At 44.5% G+C, this 16,415-nt stretch overlaps 2 protein-coding genes across 6 annotated transcripts in view; both read right to left on the reverse strand.

Moving 5' to 3' along the window:
- Positions 1–7,518, reverse strand: part of IL10RB (interleukin 10 receptor subunit beta) — a 30,918-nt gene extending 23,400 nt beyond the window's left edge. For all 4 annotated transcript variants that reach the window (XM_070366988.1, XM_005893346.3, XM_070366949.1 and 1 more), the window contains exons 1-3: positions 7,320–7,518; positions 4,846–4,969; positions 106–263 (exon numbers count right to left, since the gene is read on the reverse strand). In XM_070366988.1, coding sequence (XP_070223089.1) covers positions 106–263; positions 4,846–4,969; positions 7,320–7,368 — 331 coding nt within the window. In that variant the 5' untranslated portion in view covers positions 7,369–7,518. The remainder of the gene's footprint in view (positions 1–105; positions 264–4,845; positions 4,970–7,319) is intronic.
- A 1,435-nt stretch (positions 7,519–8,953) lies between these two features.
- The window catches only part of IFNAR2 (interferon alpha and beta receptor subunit 2), a 34,572-nt gene continuing 27,110 nt past the window's right edge, over positions 8,954–16,415 (reverse strand). Inside the window, exons 8-9 of one of the 2 annotated variants that reach the window (XM_070366853.1) lie at positions 14,964–15,094; positions 8,954–10,508 (exon numbers count right to left, since the gene is read on the reverse strand). In XM_070366853.1, the coding sequence (XP_070222954.1) occupies positions 9,765–10,508; positions 14,964–15,094 (875 nt within the window). In that variant the 3' untranslated portion in view covers positions 8,954–9,764. The remainder of the gene's footprint in view (positions 10,509–14,963; positions 15,095–16,415) is intronic. The other variant, XM_070366882.1, reaches the window with a different exon arrangement.

The following is a 16,415-nucleotide window of genomic DNA, read 5'->3' on the forward strand; positions in this document are numbered from 1 at the left end:
CACTTGGTGGGCACTCAAAGAATTTCTGCCCATGGGCCAACCAAGGGGGAAATAATCAAGGCAGGGTGATGACATTACAATGAGATGAAAACTAAGGCGGCTTACTGTCATCCACAGGACAGAAGGTGATATTTATCCACTCTGAACTCTCATCAGCAAATTCAGCCCTGACTCTCAAGGTGTGGTCACCATACTTGGAAAGACTTGAGAAATCGCATTCCGTCAACAAAATACTCGTGCATGTATCTTGGAATTTCCTGTAACTACAAAATCAGAGAAAAAAAAAATCATGAGAATTCTATTTGGGAAATTAAAACAGAAGAAGTCTTGTTCAGGCTTCAGAAGCAGGAAAGCAGGCCCTTGACCTTGCTTCTGACTTGCTTGGACACTGCCTGGATTCCATGCCTGCCCATAAGCACAGCTAGTCAGGCAGCATTTTAGATACGAAAGGGACTGGACCTTGGAATTCTTGAGCTTCTGGTGAAAGTCACTCACTTGTGTCTGACTCTGCAACCCTACGGACTATACAGTCTATGTTATTCTCCAGGCCAGAATACTGGAGTGGGTAGCCGTTCCTTTCTCCAGGGGATCTTCCCAACCCAGGGACTGAACCCAGGTCTCCCACATGGCAGGCGGATTCTTCACCAGCTGAGCCACCAGGGAGCTCCTGGAGGTCTGGCCAACCACTCCTGGTGGCTGGGGGTCTCAGTTTCAGTCTCTCTGAGGTTGTCATTGTATACGTGCATTTTCTAAACTGTGCTCCGTGGGACCTTAATGATCCTTGACGTATCATTAAGACATTTCAAAAATAATCCATCCCATGGTCAAACAATCTGGGGCAAAAACAAGGTGAAACATGAATAGATATCTCTTCTCAACAGAACTTCTCAGAGCACGTGTCTTTCCAAAAAGGGGTTGCTGCTGCTGCTGCTGCTGCTAAGTTGCTTCAGTCGTGTCTGACTCTGTGAGACCCCATAGACGGCAGCCCATCAGGCTCCCCCGTCCCTGGGATTCTCCAGGCAGGAACACTGTGCTGCTGCTACTAAGTCGCTTCAGTCATGTCTGACTCTGTGCGACCTCATAGACGGCAGCCCACCAGGCTCTCCGTCCCTGGGATTCTCCAGGCAAGAACACTGGAGTGGGTTGCCATTTCCTTCTCCAATGCATGAAAGTGAAAAGTGAAAGTGAAGTCACTCAGTCGTGTCTGACCCTATGATACCATGGATTGCAGCCTACCAGGCTCCTCTGTCCATGGGATTTTCCAGGCAAGAGTACTGGAATGGGTTGCCATTGCTTTCTCCAAAAAGGGGTTGAGTATTCAACATATTTGACCAAGAAAGCTTCCCTTTTTGATTATGTATCTCTGAAAGTTGTGGGGCATAGTTTGTGAAATGTTGATATACACACATTAGCCAAAATAGGGATATCACAACGATTTCAAATAATGCCCTATATGTGACTATGGCTCAATTATGCTGGAAAAATTATAAAAAGAACTCACTGGTCTCAGATCTCCAGGCCAACACCCAGAGGGAGGGTGGCAGAAACATGGTGTGGAAGGAAAGGGATGTAACTTAACCTCATAATAGCCTCAGGAACTATAATCAGTGCCACCTGATGTAAGGAAATCCAGGATCTTGTCTTGCAAAAAGTAAGAATTTTGTCTGATTGGCACCCTCCTGCCTTGGTGCCAAAAACAATCTAGCTGCTCTCAGAGGTGACAACGAAGGTGATAAAAATAGTAACAACCAACATTTGTCAGCATGCAGGTGTCCAGCAGTGTGCTACTTCAACAGTACTACCTCACTGAATTTTCACAGGCGGGCAGAAATGACATCACCCTTATTCTACAGACAAGGAACAGGGTGGAAAGTCTAGAAACTCGCTCATGGAACTCAGGTCTGCTTGACTTCAGAGCGCCACCTGCACACTCCACCCCACTCTCAGGAGGCAGAGATAATTGGGCTTACTGTCTGCTTGTTTCACTAAATAGGCCATAAACACTTTCTCAATCAATCAACTTTTTATGGCTGCTTAACATCCCATCATTGGGAAAATCCAGGGGTCATTCCTTGAAGGGGCTTTTCCCACATGTAGCCATTTCTTCCATACATTTAAACTAAAGCATCAATTGAGCAGAACACAGAGTCTTTCAGGTTATTCTGCAGTGACTTCCCTTTCATTAGGTCATTTTTAAATAGTATCTACACATACCTTTCTTTCCATTAAGTAGTTAATGTGATCTGTTCCCTGTATTTACACCTAGTTGTTTTAGATGTTTCCATATTAAAACCACCAGTACATTCTCTGAAGCCCCACCCTTGGCCACCCCTATGCAATGCACACAGACAATGAGAATTTGTGCTGTGTGACCACTCAGGCTGAATTCTAATCAAATGTTTTCTAGAGCCATAGAAGGGTAAACACATTTTTCAGGGTCAAATTTCTTCCACACCCAGCGTATGTTTTGTTTTCCCCAGCAGAGGCCCGGCTCGGTCTACACATCTATGCTCAGGAGACTGGAATCCAGGTTTCACTCTTAGTTATTTGCAGCTCTCATCTAAAAGACAAACATCTAAAACCAAACCCTTCTACTCCAATGGCAAAGAAACAAAGAACAGAACAATAAGAAATACACTATAGGGAGAGAGAGAGACAGAGAGGAAAGTTAATTTTCCACAACGAAACTCCCAGAGCTATCAAGACAGAGTGGAGAAAACACAGAGATGAAATTAACCAATCAAGGCTAGAAAATACACAGCATGGGAAAAAAATTAAGTCTCCGGCTGACCCATCTTAAGTCCTCGGGGAGACTGACAAAACTGGAATATGGACTGAGATGCCAGGACAGCACCACTGGCGAAACTGCCAAATCTTGATGCTGCTGCTGCAGTAATGTAAAAGGTTATCCTTGCTCTTATGAAACACACAATGACATATCAAGGGGCAGAAGGCATTATGTAGGACAGAGGCACTATCAGTTCAGTTCAGTTCAGTTCAGTCGCTCAGTCGTGTCCGACTCTTTGCGACCCCATGAATCACAGCACGCCAGGCCTCCCTGTCCATCACCAACTCCCGGAGTTCACTCAGATTCATGTCCATCGAGTCGGTGATGCCATCCAGCCATCTCATCCTCTGTCGTCCCCTTCTCCTCCTGCCCCCAACCCCTCCCAGCATCAGTCTTTTCCAATGAGTCAACTCTTCGCATGAGGTGGCCAAAGTCCTGGAGTTTCAGCTTTAGCATCATTCCTTCCAAAGAAATCCCAGGGCTGATCTCCTTCAGAATGGACTGGTTGGATCTCCCTGCAGTCCAAGGGACTCTCAAGAGTCTTCTCCAACACCACAGTTCAAAAGCATCAATTCTTTGGCGCTCAGCTTTCTTCACAGTCCAACTCTCACTTCCATACATGACCACTGGAAAGACCATAGCCTTGACTAGACGGACCTTTGTTGGCAAAGTAATGTCTCTGCTAGAGACACTATGGCAGACCTTAAAAACTGGTGAATGTGGATATAGGCTATTTGGAAGTTTTCTGCATTATACTTGATATTTTGAAATGTTTTATTACTTGGGAATTATTTTGAACTAAAAAGTTAAAAAAAAAAGTGTAAACAAAGGTGATCTTATTTATATTTCTCCTTCTTCTTTGACTCAGCAAGCTCTGGATATGGTGGTAAAACGAGGAGTGTAGGATCAAAGCATCTGAGACTTGCATCTCTCCCGGCTCACGGAGGGTGTCTGCACCCCCTCCCAGCTCACTGAGGGCGTGTATCTGCCTTTATCTGTTTCTGAGCCACACAGGAAGCAGGTGTGCGGCTCACTGCCCTTTGGCCTCCTGTTGCTGTTTTGCACCCGTCACAAAGATGCGTCACCTGCAGCCCAGCCTGTGACATATGGTGGCAGGCCCGGCACAGGGAGAAACTGACAGGGAGGGCAGGTCCTGGGAGCTCGGAACATCACTGAGGTCACACTCACCCTTTCTTCTTAAGCCTCTGCTGTCTTCAGAGGAGACAGCTTTCAACAGCCAGCAGCTCTCTTACAATTCAGTTTCGGGACACCACCTCAGAGTAGCTGAGCACCCACTATGCAAATGATCTGTACCTCCCAGCACTGAGGTATGCAGTTTATAACCTAGGCGGGTAAGTGGTAAGCTAGCAAGGGGCTTCCTGCCTGCTTTGCATACCTCGGTTTTCTTGGATAGCTCCCACTTACAAACTGTTGGCTTTAAGCAATATTACTCTGGGCCTCCCTGGTGGCTCAGACGGTAAAGAATCTGGCTGCAATGTAGGCAACTTGGGTTCGATTCCTGGGTCGGCAAGATCCACTGGAGAAGAGAATGGTTATTCACTCCAGTATTCTTGCCTGGAGAATTCCATGGACAGAGGAGCCTGGTGGGCTACAGTCCATGGAGTGGCACAGAGTTGTCCACAACTAAGCAACTAACACTCTCATTTTCAGCAATACTACTCTAATAACTGGAAGATGGTCTCATCATTGGCATTTTTCTCTTAAAAAACATCAACAGTGATAAGCCTGATAAGTTCACATTGCAGCAAGCTGCCTTGGTGGCTGATGACACCCACGATCTATAGGCTAAAATGTCTGTCACACCATGAACCATCACAAGAAACAGGAGAAAGGATTTTACTGTCTGTTTTCAGGGAACAGAGCTTTCACAAGAATTCTGGGACAGAATGAAAAAGGCCAGGGGAAATGCTCTCCCTGGGCTGTTATGGTCACTTGGGTGACAGCAGTCAGGCTCTCTCCTTGGTCCAGCCCAGTGACCAGCCCTGCCAAGGCCACCATCCTTTGGTGCCCTCCTGCCAAGAGCGGCCCAGACTTGCCTTTGGTACTGAGCTGTGAACGTCAGATTCCCCTTGGGAAAAGCAGGTGACTCCCATCGTAGAATATTCTTGAAATTAACTGAATTCATTCTGACATTTTCAGGAGGTGGAACCATTCCTAATGCTGTAAACATAAAGGGAAAAAAGTTGGCAACTCTCTTTCTCAAAATAGTTGCCCAAGAAAATAACCATGTCCAATACTCAGGTCATGTACTCTGGCTCAAAGTCTTCACATGGGCTTGTGGGAGAGGGAGACACGCTTTAGCAGTGCTGAGGAGTCTGAGATGGTATTTGAAGAGAAGAAATTGCTAAGGGGAGGACAGCAATAGAGACGTGGGGATGGATGAGGTGACCTGGAATTTGGGTGGTGGCAGAAAGGTGTGAGGGCTTTCCAAGTGGCTCAGTGGTAAGGAATCTACCTGCCAATGTAGGAAACGTGGGTTTGATCCCTGGGTCAAGAAGATCCCCTGGAGAAAGAAATGGCAATCCACTCCAGTATTCTTGCCTGGGAAATCCCATGGACAGAAGGAGCCTGGTGGGCTACCGTCCATGGGGTCACCAAAGAGTAGGACATGACTGAGTGACTAAAACAACAACAGAAAGGTGTGAGGGGGTAGATTTTAAATCTATTTCCAGATGTATAAACTTTAGACTTCCTGATACATTTGGTGTGAAGAAGTAGATGTTAATAGCCACTCCCTGCTTAAGCACCTTATGCTCTGACTGGGGCTGGGGGTGGAAATCAAACACCACCAAATATTCACTGAGAGGACTGTTGCTGAAGTTGAAGCTCCAATACTTTGGCCGCCTGATGCAAGGAACTGACTCATCGGAAAAGACCCTGATGCTGGGAAAGATTGAAGACAGGAGAAGGGGACGACAGAGGATGAGATGGTTGGGTGGCATCACCAACTCAATAGACATAAGTTTGAGCAAACTCCAGGAGACAGCAAAGGAAAGGAAAGAGAAGCCTGGTGTGCTGCAGTCCATGGGGTTGCAAAGAGTCAGACACAACTGAACAAAAACAACAATTTTAGGATTTGCATTAGGTTTGAGATACTGAAGGATACATAAGTAGGAATGTCAGAGACAGCTGGATGAATAAGCCTGGGGCACAGAGGGTAGATTTGAGCTAGAGATAGAAATAGTTGTTAAACTTTTTAACAGAAAATGCCAAACATACACAGAAGTACAGAGAAGAGTATAATAACTGCCACCGGACCATCACCCAACTAGCACCAACAGATAGAAATTTGAAAGTCACGAGCCCATGTTGTTGTTGTTCAGTCACTAAGTTGTGTCCGACTCTTCTGCAACCCCATGGACTGTAGCCCACCAGGCTCCTTCTAACCATGGGATTTCCCAGGCAAGATTACCGGAGTGGGTTGCCATTTACTACTCCAGGGGATCTTCCCTAACCAGGGATCAAACCTACACCTCCTGCATTGGCAAGATAAATTCTTTATCACCAAGCCACCAGGGAAGTCCAGTGTTAGTGTTAGTCCCGCCACAGTGTTAAGACTCCTTGGCACCCCATGGACTGCAGCTGGCCAGGCTCCTTTGTCCAAGGAATTCTCCAGGTAAGAATACTGGAGTGGGTTGCAATTTCATTCTCCAGGGGATCTTCCCCTCCCAGGGAAGGAACCTGGATCTCCTGCATTGCAGGCAGATTCTTTACCATCTGAGCCACCAGGGAAGCCCAGAGTTGGTATTTAATGCCAAAGTTCTGCTGGTAGCCCCCAGAGAGGTAGTAGTGTAGGAGAACGGGAGAAGAGAACTGGGTATGAACTTGGCTGATAGAGGTGGAGAATCCCAGGGAGAAACAGCCTGATATAGGTGGGAGGGAAGCCGGAGAATGAGAGATCCATCAGAAAGGAAGGAGGGATCCATAGTGTTATTTGAACCTGGGCAGGCAGTTTGGCGGACTATCCTGTAGCCCAAGTGGTAAAGAATCTGCCTGCGATGCAGGAGACCAGGGTTCAATCCCTGGGTCGGGAAGATCCCCTGGAGGAGGGAATGGCAACCCACTCCAGTATTCTTGCCTGGAGAATTCCATGAACCGCTAGAGAAGCCTGGCGGGCCCCAGTTTATGGGGTCGCAAAGAGTCGGACACGACTGAGTGACTAACACACACACAGTTTGGAGCAGGACAGGAAAGGTTTCACTGGATTTAGAACTCAGAAGCCCTAGAGCTGTAGGAGTTGAGGAGCAGAATTCAGACTTTGGAGTGCTGGGCCTAACAGCCCGCCCAGGAACTTAAACTTTGAGTGCCCCTCTGGGGGTGTGCTCGGGGGAGGGCGGGGGGGTTGTCTTTGGGGGTCAACGCTGCCCGGCGTCGTAGCCACGCCTCCCGCTCACTTCCTCCAGTCGGGACGCAGCGCTACAGGCGAGACGGGGTCCCAGCGCGGGCAGCCCCGGGGGTCGAGCCGACGCCCCGGAGGCTACCCGGCGTCCCCTCCCCGCAGACCCCTCACCTGACATCAGGAGGCAGCCGCCCAGCCAGCTCCGGAGGCTGCGCGCCATAGTCGCGCCGGGACCCAGGAGGGCGCTCAAGCGGGGGAGCCCCGCGGACAGCCGCCAGGCACCGGGGCACACCCCCCGACCCCTTACGCCGGGGTCGCACGTAGGCGAGCCCGCCTGCCAACTCCGAGGCTGCTTCCGGGAACCGGGGGAGGGGCGGGGCGATAGAGGCCCCGCCCTGCAGGGCCCGCCCCCGTCTGGGCCCCGCCTCTCGCTCCCTGCTCCAGGGGCCGCTGTCAGCCGCTTGACTGTGGCAGAAAAGGAGGTGAAAGGGGACTTTTCCCCTGCGGGTGAGTGGAAAACACCGTTAGTAAAACAGGGTGCGAAACTGTACATGCAGTGTCCCCGATTACATTAAACGCATGCTTTGAAAGGAACCCTCAAGTTAAATGAATACACTCCATATAGTAAAGAATGTGCCTGCAACGCAGGAGACCCGGGTTTGCTTCCTGGGTCAGAAAGATCCCCTTGGCGAAGGGCATGGCCATCCACCCACTCCAGGATTCTTGCCTTGAGAATTCCGTGGACAGAGGAGCCTGGGGGGCTGCAGTCCGTAGGGTCTCAAAAGAGTCGGATACGACTGATAGACTAACACAGAGCCAACCCAGAGTTGGTATCTGGGTGGTGGGATTAAGGGTGGTGATGGTTTTTTTTTTTTTCTTCTGTTTTTCCTGCTTTGTACTTTATTCAAAGAAGATGAGGAATGATCTTCAATTTGGGAATACAGAGGTCTATCAGAAAATACAGCAATTCATTTTGAGCTAATTCTAATTCATCCTCTGTCTCTCTTTTTTTAAAATATATTTTTCCCTCCCTTCTTGCTGTTATATTAGTTTTTGTCCAGGTAAATGCTAACTCACATAGTGTTCAGTTCAGTTCAGTTCAGTCGCTCAATCGTGTCTGACTCTTTGTGACCCCATGAGCCACAGTACACCAGGCCTCCCTGTCCATCACCAACTCCTGGAGTCCACCCAAACCCATGTCCATCGAGTCGATGATGCCATCCAACCATCTCATCCTCTGTCATCCCCTTCTCCTCCTGCCTTCAATCTTTCCCAGCATCAGGGTCTTTCCCAACGACTCAGGTTTTTCTTAACACGGTACCGTATTCCCCAAATTTTCTCCAGTGAACAGTTGCAGTCTCTATGATCGCCTCTCCCCCACAAATAAACTGATTTTAAAGCATTCCATTAGCAAATCTAGCTTGAGAGGATCTTCTTTACTTTAACTCCCCTCTCCCCTCAGGGATAAGCGGCAACAGAGAACCAAGTCATTAACGTGACCAGAATCATTTCTCTCACAAGACTGCTGACAAAGGCTTAATTTCCTCCTTTTCAATGCGTTAGTAGCAGTGATGAGGTTGGAAAACCCAGAGCAGGGTAAGTACTAGGTGATGTAAGACACTGGCTGACTTCTGTCGCTAGAACATTCCACAGGAACACGAGCTCAGGGAGGCAGAAGGTCCCTTTGGCTCCCAGAGGCCACGAAGTAGAGGGAGTTTTGTGTAACCCAGAGATGCCAGCAGAACTACACATCTGCTGCATATATCTCCTGTCTAATAAGAAACAAATGTGGAAACATTTCCAAGTTTATATTAAAAAGTATGTTTTATTTTTTACCAACCACTGTACAAAATTATATCTTAAAATATGACACAGACCCTGTCCCTCTCCCTTATGCAAATGTTTCTCTATTAGTCACCTGTCTGGCACCAGAGTTATTATGTGTGTGTGTGTCTATCTTCCTCACTCAGATTGAGGAGGGCTGAGAGTTGAATTCTCAAGAGTGTAGGCGACACAATATTATCTAGGGGTGCCCCAGACTTGGTTGGGGCTTCCTTTTTTCCAATCCCAACCCAGAGCATGTGCTTCTGTTTCCTCGTGCGTGTCCTTGCTTTCTAACTGCCCACCCTCCCTTCTCTTTTTCTGTGGCTTTTCTCGTCTTTCCTCAAGCCTGTGGGGGGGAAAAAAAAACCACTGCTGACTGCTCCTGCTATGAACTCTGCTGAATGTCTTCCTTTTCTCTCCCTACTCCACACTGACCCGATTTAATAATTTCCCAGAAATCTTACAGGGCCCTGGAACATCGCCTGAAAACCACAGGGAACTTTGTTCTTTACTCTGGGAAACATGATGCAGAATCATTAGACATCCATGACAGGAAAGGGAACAGGCAGGGCATTTTCCCCATCAAGGCAAATTGCCTTGAACAGGTAAACAGTGCACTGAATAATTGCTGAATGCTCTGTTTCCCACCTCCCCTCCCCCCAGAGTGAGCATTTGCATAGATGATGTCACCAGTGTCCTACTCCTCCCCAGGGAGAACACTCGGAGGCCCCAAAGGAGCACGTGCAGGTGCTGGGGGTGGGGGGTGAAGTCCGGAGGCAGCGTGTGTCCAAGTTAATTAAATTTTTTTAGATTCACTTGTCTTACTATATACCCATCCCCCATGTCAACATCTGACTCGGAAGTGTCACTTTTATCAGAAGGAGCATCTTGGGGCCTCGGGCACTCCGTAGAGGGGTTGGTGAAGGGCAGCTGTGTCCCTTCTTCACTGGCCACCAAAACGCTTGATTCTGTCTCGTTGAGGTCCTCCAGCTCGACTGTCTTTTCTGGACAAGATGGGGACATTAGAGTGACTTCTGAGTCCTTGTCATCCTCAAGGGCTCTCACACACACAGAGTTCAAATTCACGTTGAAGATGATTCTGCCCTCAGACCCCTCCGTGGAGTCACTGTCCTCCTCGGAAGTGGGGTCCTGCCACAGAGTCCCTCTCGTCTGGTAGCCCCCACTTGTGCCTTCCGACTGCCAGGGGCCGGGCCCTGGTGCCATGGGGGTCTCGGCGTCCCCCTTGGGCTCAGGCAGATACGGCTCCTCAGCACTGGGCTCACTGCAGTCCTCCAAGCTGCAGTCCTCCAAGCTGGCTGAAGTGGTGGAAGTTGGACACAGCTTGCCCGTTAGTCCGTGCTTGGTGTAACCACCTGAATTTAAGTGGGGAGCTGCCTCATTTTCGATGTCATTTTCATCGTCATAATTATAATTCCACACTTTCTTCTTCCTGTTGACGTGAATGACTTCCACGGTAGCCACTTTTTCCAACGGGGGCAGCTCGGGAAACACCCAGACTGACAGTTTATAAAAATTCTTTAAAGAAAAACAAAAAAAGAGAGAGAGAATGATCAGTCCTGAGTGTTTGTTCTCTATCTTTTTGACATCTTAAACTTAATGGAGTTAACTAACTGCACAGAGATGGGAAAGGTGGCCATGAGGATGATGACAGCAACTACAACAATAGCGGACAGTTACACAGGGTTTACTGTTTGCGGAGTACTGCTTTTAGTAAACTACACGTTACAATTCATTTCATCCTCACGACTTCTCTATAAAGTAGGCTTACTAGTCTTGCTCCACTTTACAATGCAGAGAGGTTAAGAAACTTGCCCAAGTTGCAAGGAACGCTCAGTGGTGGAGGCTGGGTTTCAAACTAGGAGGCTGCCTGCAGTAGAGACTGGCCCACTCCTTCCCACTGCTGTCCCCTTGCTGCTTCTTGCTTGTTAGGGGAATCTATCCGTCAGTAGTTTGATAGATGGATAGATTTCAACTGGATAGATTTCACCTCCGGATTGCTGACATTCTTATGGGTGTCAGGAAACTGAGTAAGGAGAGATTCTAGGGAGCTGATCCCACTGGGGTCAGAGGTCCCTGGACTGGAGGACCTTAGAGATGCAGGTGACCCCTAAAGGGTCAGAGTTGAGAAGGAACAGAGAGACTGGAGGTTGCTCTAACCCAGCACCTCCAAGATACAACAGGTGAGGTGGGCTAAGGAGACCGGCTACAGTGGGGTCATGGTGAGGAGGGTGGTCGTGAGATTCCCTTTGCAGACCGTGAATCATCATCAGCATCCTTCTCCTTTCCATTGTCTTGGTCAAGCTGCCCAATGTGACAAGTCTACTTTTCCCTGACTCTATTCAGATACAGCCTTAGGATGAATTGTTCTATTGGGTTGTTTCATCATTTTTCTTATTTATTTATAGGGGCTGTTTGTATAACCTTGGGCTTCCCACGTGGCCCTAGTAGTAAAGAACCTGCCTGCCAGTGCCAGAGACAGAAGAGATGCGGATTCGATCCCTGGGTTGGGAAGATCCCCTGGAGTAGGAAATGGTAACCTGCTCCAGTATTCTTGCCAGGAAAATTCCATGGACAGAGGAGCCTGGCAGGCTATAGTCCATGGGGCCACAAAGCGTTGAACACGACTGAGTGAGCACTTATAGAACCTAGATGTTAATTATTTGTTGATTGTTTATGCTGCATGGATTTTCTCCTAGTCTGTGGTTTAACGTTTTACTCTTGTTATGATGACATTTAATGGAAAGAAAATTTCCATCTTAATTTAAGAAGGTATATCAATTTTCTTTCTCCATGGTTTCTGCTGAATCTTCCTTATCTTTAAGTATGACTCCTATATGCCCTTCTAAAACTTTTAATAGTTTTGCTGTTCATATTACAGTCTTTAATATGCCTGAAACTGATGTTTGTGTATAGTGTGAGGTAGGAATCTGATTTCATTTTTCCCCACATGGGTAGCATTTACTGACCTCAATCCTTTCCCCACAGCAATTCCTACAAAACCCTAAGCCTAACCTTGTTTCCACATATGTGAGTCTGTCTCTGGGCTCCCCATTTGACTAGATCTTTGTTAATGCCTTTCAACAGGGTTTGATAATTTTCTCCACAATGGGCTTGTGACATCTTCTGTTAGATTTCTTCCTTAAATACTTTAACAAATATTTTTATTACTATTGTAATGACGTTTTAAAAACTGTATGGTTTCACTTAAATTGCATGATTCCATTGAACTGTATGATTCTGAGGTCAAAACCAGGTAAGACTAATCTATGCTGTTAGAGTGTAGAGAGTGGTTATCCTGGGTGTGGGCAGTGACTGAGAGGTGGAAGAGAGACTTCTGGAAGGGGTTGGTCATGTTTTCTTTCTTGATCTGCATGTGACTTATGTGGGTTTGTTGAGTTTGTGAAAATTCAGTTTTTTGCTATGACTTGTGCACTCAATTTCTTGGATGTTGAAAAGCAACTTAATAGAAAAACATTTATTTTTAAGTGACTGTTGCTAGGGTATAAAAAGCAGCGTTTTTATGTTGATTACTTTGTGTGTAACAAACTTATTAGTCTAAATAAGTGGCTAATGTGGCTCAACTTATTAGTCCTAATACCTCATCCCTAGATTCTGAATTTCTTACTTAGCCAGTCATATCATCTAATAATGATCATTGTCTCTGCCCCCATTTTTCAGACTTTAACCTCCATAAGGGCATCTTTTCTGTTTGTTTTATTCACCTCTAGATCCCCAGCACCCAGCACATGTGGATATACAGTAAATACACAACACATATTTGTTAAATGCAAAAGAGGAGGTGTAGGAGGAGGAAAAGAAGAGAAGGGGGAAGGCGGTGGGGGGAGAGGAGGAGAAAAGAAAAGACAGTTAAAAATTTTTAACTTCTGTTCTTGTTTAGACATACATACACAAACATACTAGACCTAGGGTGTTCTGTTTTACTGTTCCTAGAGTTTGTACTTAAACACAGAGCAACACTTTTTACTGGAGAAATAGCAGACAGACACAAGATAACTATACTTGCTTTCATTACTTGGAGATAACATAATAACTGGTATAAATATAATTGGCATATAATTTGGGTTCATTTTAAGGACAGGAAAAACCCAGGGAGACCTGGGAGAAGGGTTAGTAATGAGTTTAGGTAATTCAGGCAGAAAATTATCCAGGACATGATGGGTGTAGTGCTAGGGGTTTTTATATCTCAAGGCTGCATGAGAAACATCAGTTGGAGTGGGATTTATCTAAGAGCTCAAAGCCACAGCTATACATGGCCAACAGAAGAGTTGGAGTGGAGGCTGAGAGTAAGCCTGCAACTGAACAGTAACATAAAAAACTCAAAAAGATATACTGTTAAAGCTACAAAAGATTAAGTTATACTGATAGATTAAAAAAAAAAAACAAAAAACCACGACAGGGATCACAGTATGGATAAAATCCAACACAGAGCCATTTACTTCTCGTAAGCCACAGCCAAATGCCACCTAGGTTCAAATACTAATTATAATGAAAAACTCCACAAGCACCCCTCCTCCCAAACAGTCCATCCCCCAACTCAACCTAAACAAACAAGAACAAGAAAAAGAAGAGAAGAGCAGTCATAACAGAGTGAAATAATGCCAGTTGCAAGGACTTGGATGGACCTAGAGACTATCATATTAAGTGGAGAAAGACATATTAAGTCAGAGAGAAAGACAGATATCATACGCTATCACTTATTTGTGGAATCGGAAAAAAAAAATGATACAAATGAACTTAGAGAATCCTGATGGGCTATAGTCCGTGGGGTCACAAAGAGTCAGACATGACTGAGCGACTCACACTTTCACTTTACTTTTTCATTACTGTATAAAAGTAGGTAAACAATAAGGACTTATTGTATAGCACAGGGAGCTATATTCAATATCTTGTAATAAGCTATAATGGAAAAGAATCTGAAAAAGAAATTATATATATTCTTTTTCAAATTCTTATATATATATATATTATTAAACTGAATCAGTTTCTGAATGCTTGAACACAGCATTGCAAATAAACTATACTTCAATTAAAAACATTTAAAGAAACAAAAAAATAAAAAAAAAGGACTATACTTTTACCACCTGTAGAGAGAGATTTATTTGTGGCTATTTAAAAAATAGAAGGTGAATGAGTTCAAACATAGAATATCTTCTAATGTAGAAGGAACTATCTGAATATCTTCTAATGCAGAAGGAAAGTGACAGGACAGGGAAAATGAAAAATGATGGGCAAAGTGGTTGAATCAAAACATGTGAGGAGGTGTTAGAAATATGTAAGATCAGTACCTAGACTTGGTTGAGTGCCAAAGATTCTGAGCAGGAAGAATATGCCTCATGAAACACAGAGAAAACACAAGACCAAGTGGCTGGTTCCACTTACGAAGGACACACATAAGAGACCCCTGGGGGACCGTTATACTATGATAAATGAGTACAAGTAGGAAAAAAAAAGATTAATCAATGTAGGCAAAGCTTTGGAGAAAGCTGTACACCATGATGTTGACACTAGCATTATAAATCAGTTCTTTATATTTTCATATAAGATATATTCACTTTGTGTATATATTCCACATAAGTAATCCAAACTAAAATGACAACCTGTATTAAAATGTTCATTGTGTTACTCCTAATGGCCGAAGAAATGAAAGGAAAAGAAATAATGAAAAGGAAATCAATCCAAATGCCCGACAGCTGAGAAATGATTAAGGAAAAAGGAGACATTAATAACAATGGAACACTGTGACGATGGAAAATCATATGTGGACAAAGTATGAAAAGAAAGCAGAAAATGCAATATATAGGTTTATAGGAATGGTAAAGAACCCAGAGTGATACAACACCTTGATGCTTTGAGAAAATAGGGTTTCTTCTATGAAGATATTTAAGTATATAATAAAAATTCTTAAGTCAAAATGAAAAATAAAGGTAGAAATGAAAAAAAAATACATACCAAAACTTTGGGGAAATCATTTCTTAAGCATATATAGCCAATCCGTTTCAGTATCATTACAGTGCTTATGAAGACAGCAGTTATTAAAAACAGAGTAATTATTCCTCCTATTGTAGCAGATTCTGATGACTCTGTTGATGAAAAATTAAATGGCTTTATTTAAAAGTAAATCCACTGAACACTCACAGTTGGGAACAAATGTATATTAATCTGGTGGTGGAAGAGTTTATTATGGGGGCAAAAGTTGGAAAATCTACTGTTTAATATCAAAGAATGGAAAGTAATCCAAGTATACATTTTTTAAAAATGTTAAAATTCAGTTTCTAAAAGTAAAATTTCTTCCAGTTGATAATTATGCTTTATGACTGCATTGTCCAATAATGTGGTGGTTTAGCCACATGTGACCATTTAAATATAAATTATCCAAAAAAAAAAAAAACGAAAAAACAAAAAACTGTTTCTGAGTCATACTAGCCAGGTCTCCAGAGGGAGTTGAAAAAGGGAGTTTGTCTAAAGATGACAATCGGGTCACTTGGAAGCTGGACTCTGGCCATGCCAGAACCCAGAACTGGGGTGTGGTAGATCTTGTTTTGTCCAGTTATGAGTTCTCCTTTAGCTTCTTGTCAAAATAACTTTTCAAAAATTTCAATTTTCTGAATGTAAACAGCTTTTTCCTGTAAGTCCAACTAGGCTGAGAAGAAATCAGTACTTATAGAATTAAGGCTGTCTTTGATATCCAGAAAATCTTTTATTAATATTAATCCTATAACCACAGCCTCAAGCAAAACAATACAGGAGAAAAACAACTAAAGATGGCTCATATCTTTCTAATGTCTTTTAAAAGGTTAAAGAATGGACAGAAAGAAACTCGGTGAAGATCTGAGCCCTTAGACGGCAGAAGACTCATGAACCCCTTTCATTCCCATCAAGAATGAATGGGCCGTCATCAAGAAAATTTACAAATAATAAATGCTGCAGAGGGTGTGGAGAGAAGGGAACCATCCTACACTGCAGGTGAGAATGCAGACTGGTACAAACTTAAGGAGAACAGTATGGAGGTTCCTTACAAAACTAAAAATAGAGGTACTATATGATCCAACAGTCCCACTCCTGGGCATGTATACAGAGATATATGCGCCAGTGTTCACTTCAGCACTATTTACAATCACCAGGACATGGTGCAACCTAAATGTCCATCCACCGAGGAATGGATAAAGAAGACTGTGTACATATATACAATGGAATATTACCAAGCCATAAAAAAGGATGAAATAATGTCATTTGTAGCAACACAGATGGACCTAGAGATTGTCATACTGAGTGAAGTAAGTCATATAGAAAAAGACAAATATATGATATCGCTTATATGTGGAATCTAAAAAAATAGTGCAAATAAAACTTATTCACAGAACAGAATAGATTCACAGACGTAAAAAACAAACTTATGGTTCA

This window comes from Bos mutus, chromosome 1 (assembly GCF_027580195.1).
Source record: "Bos mutus isolate GX-2022 chromosome 1, NWIPB_WYAK_1.1, whole genome shotgun sequence".
Classification (NCBI taxonomy): Eukaryota; Metazoa; Chordata; class Mammalia; order Artiodactyla; family Bovidae; genus Bos; species Bos mutus.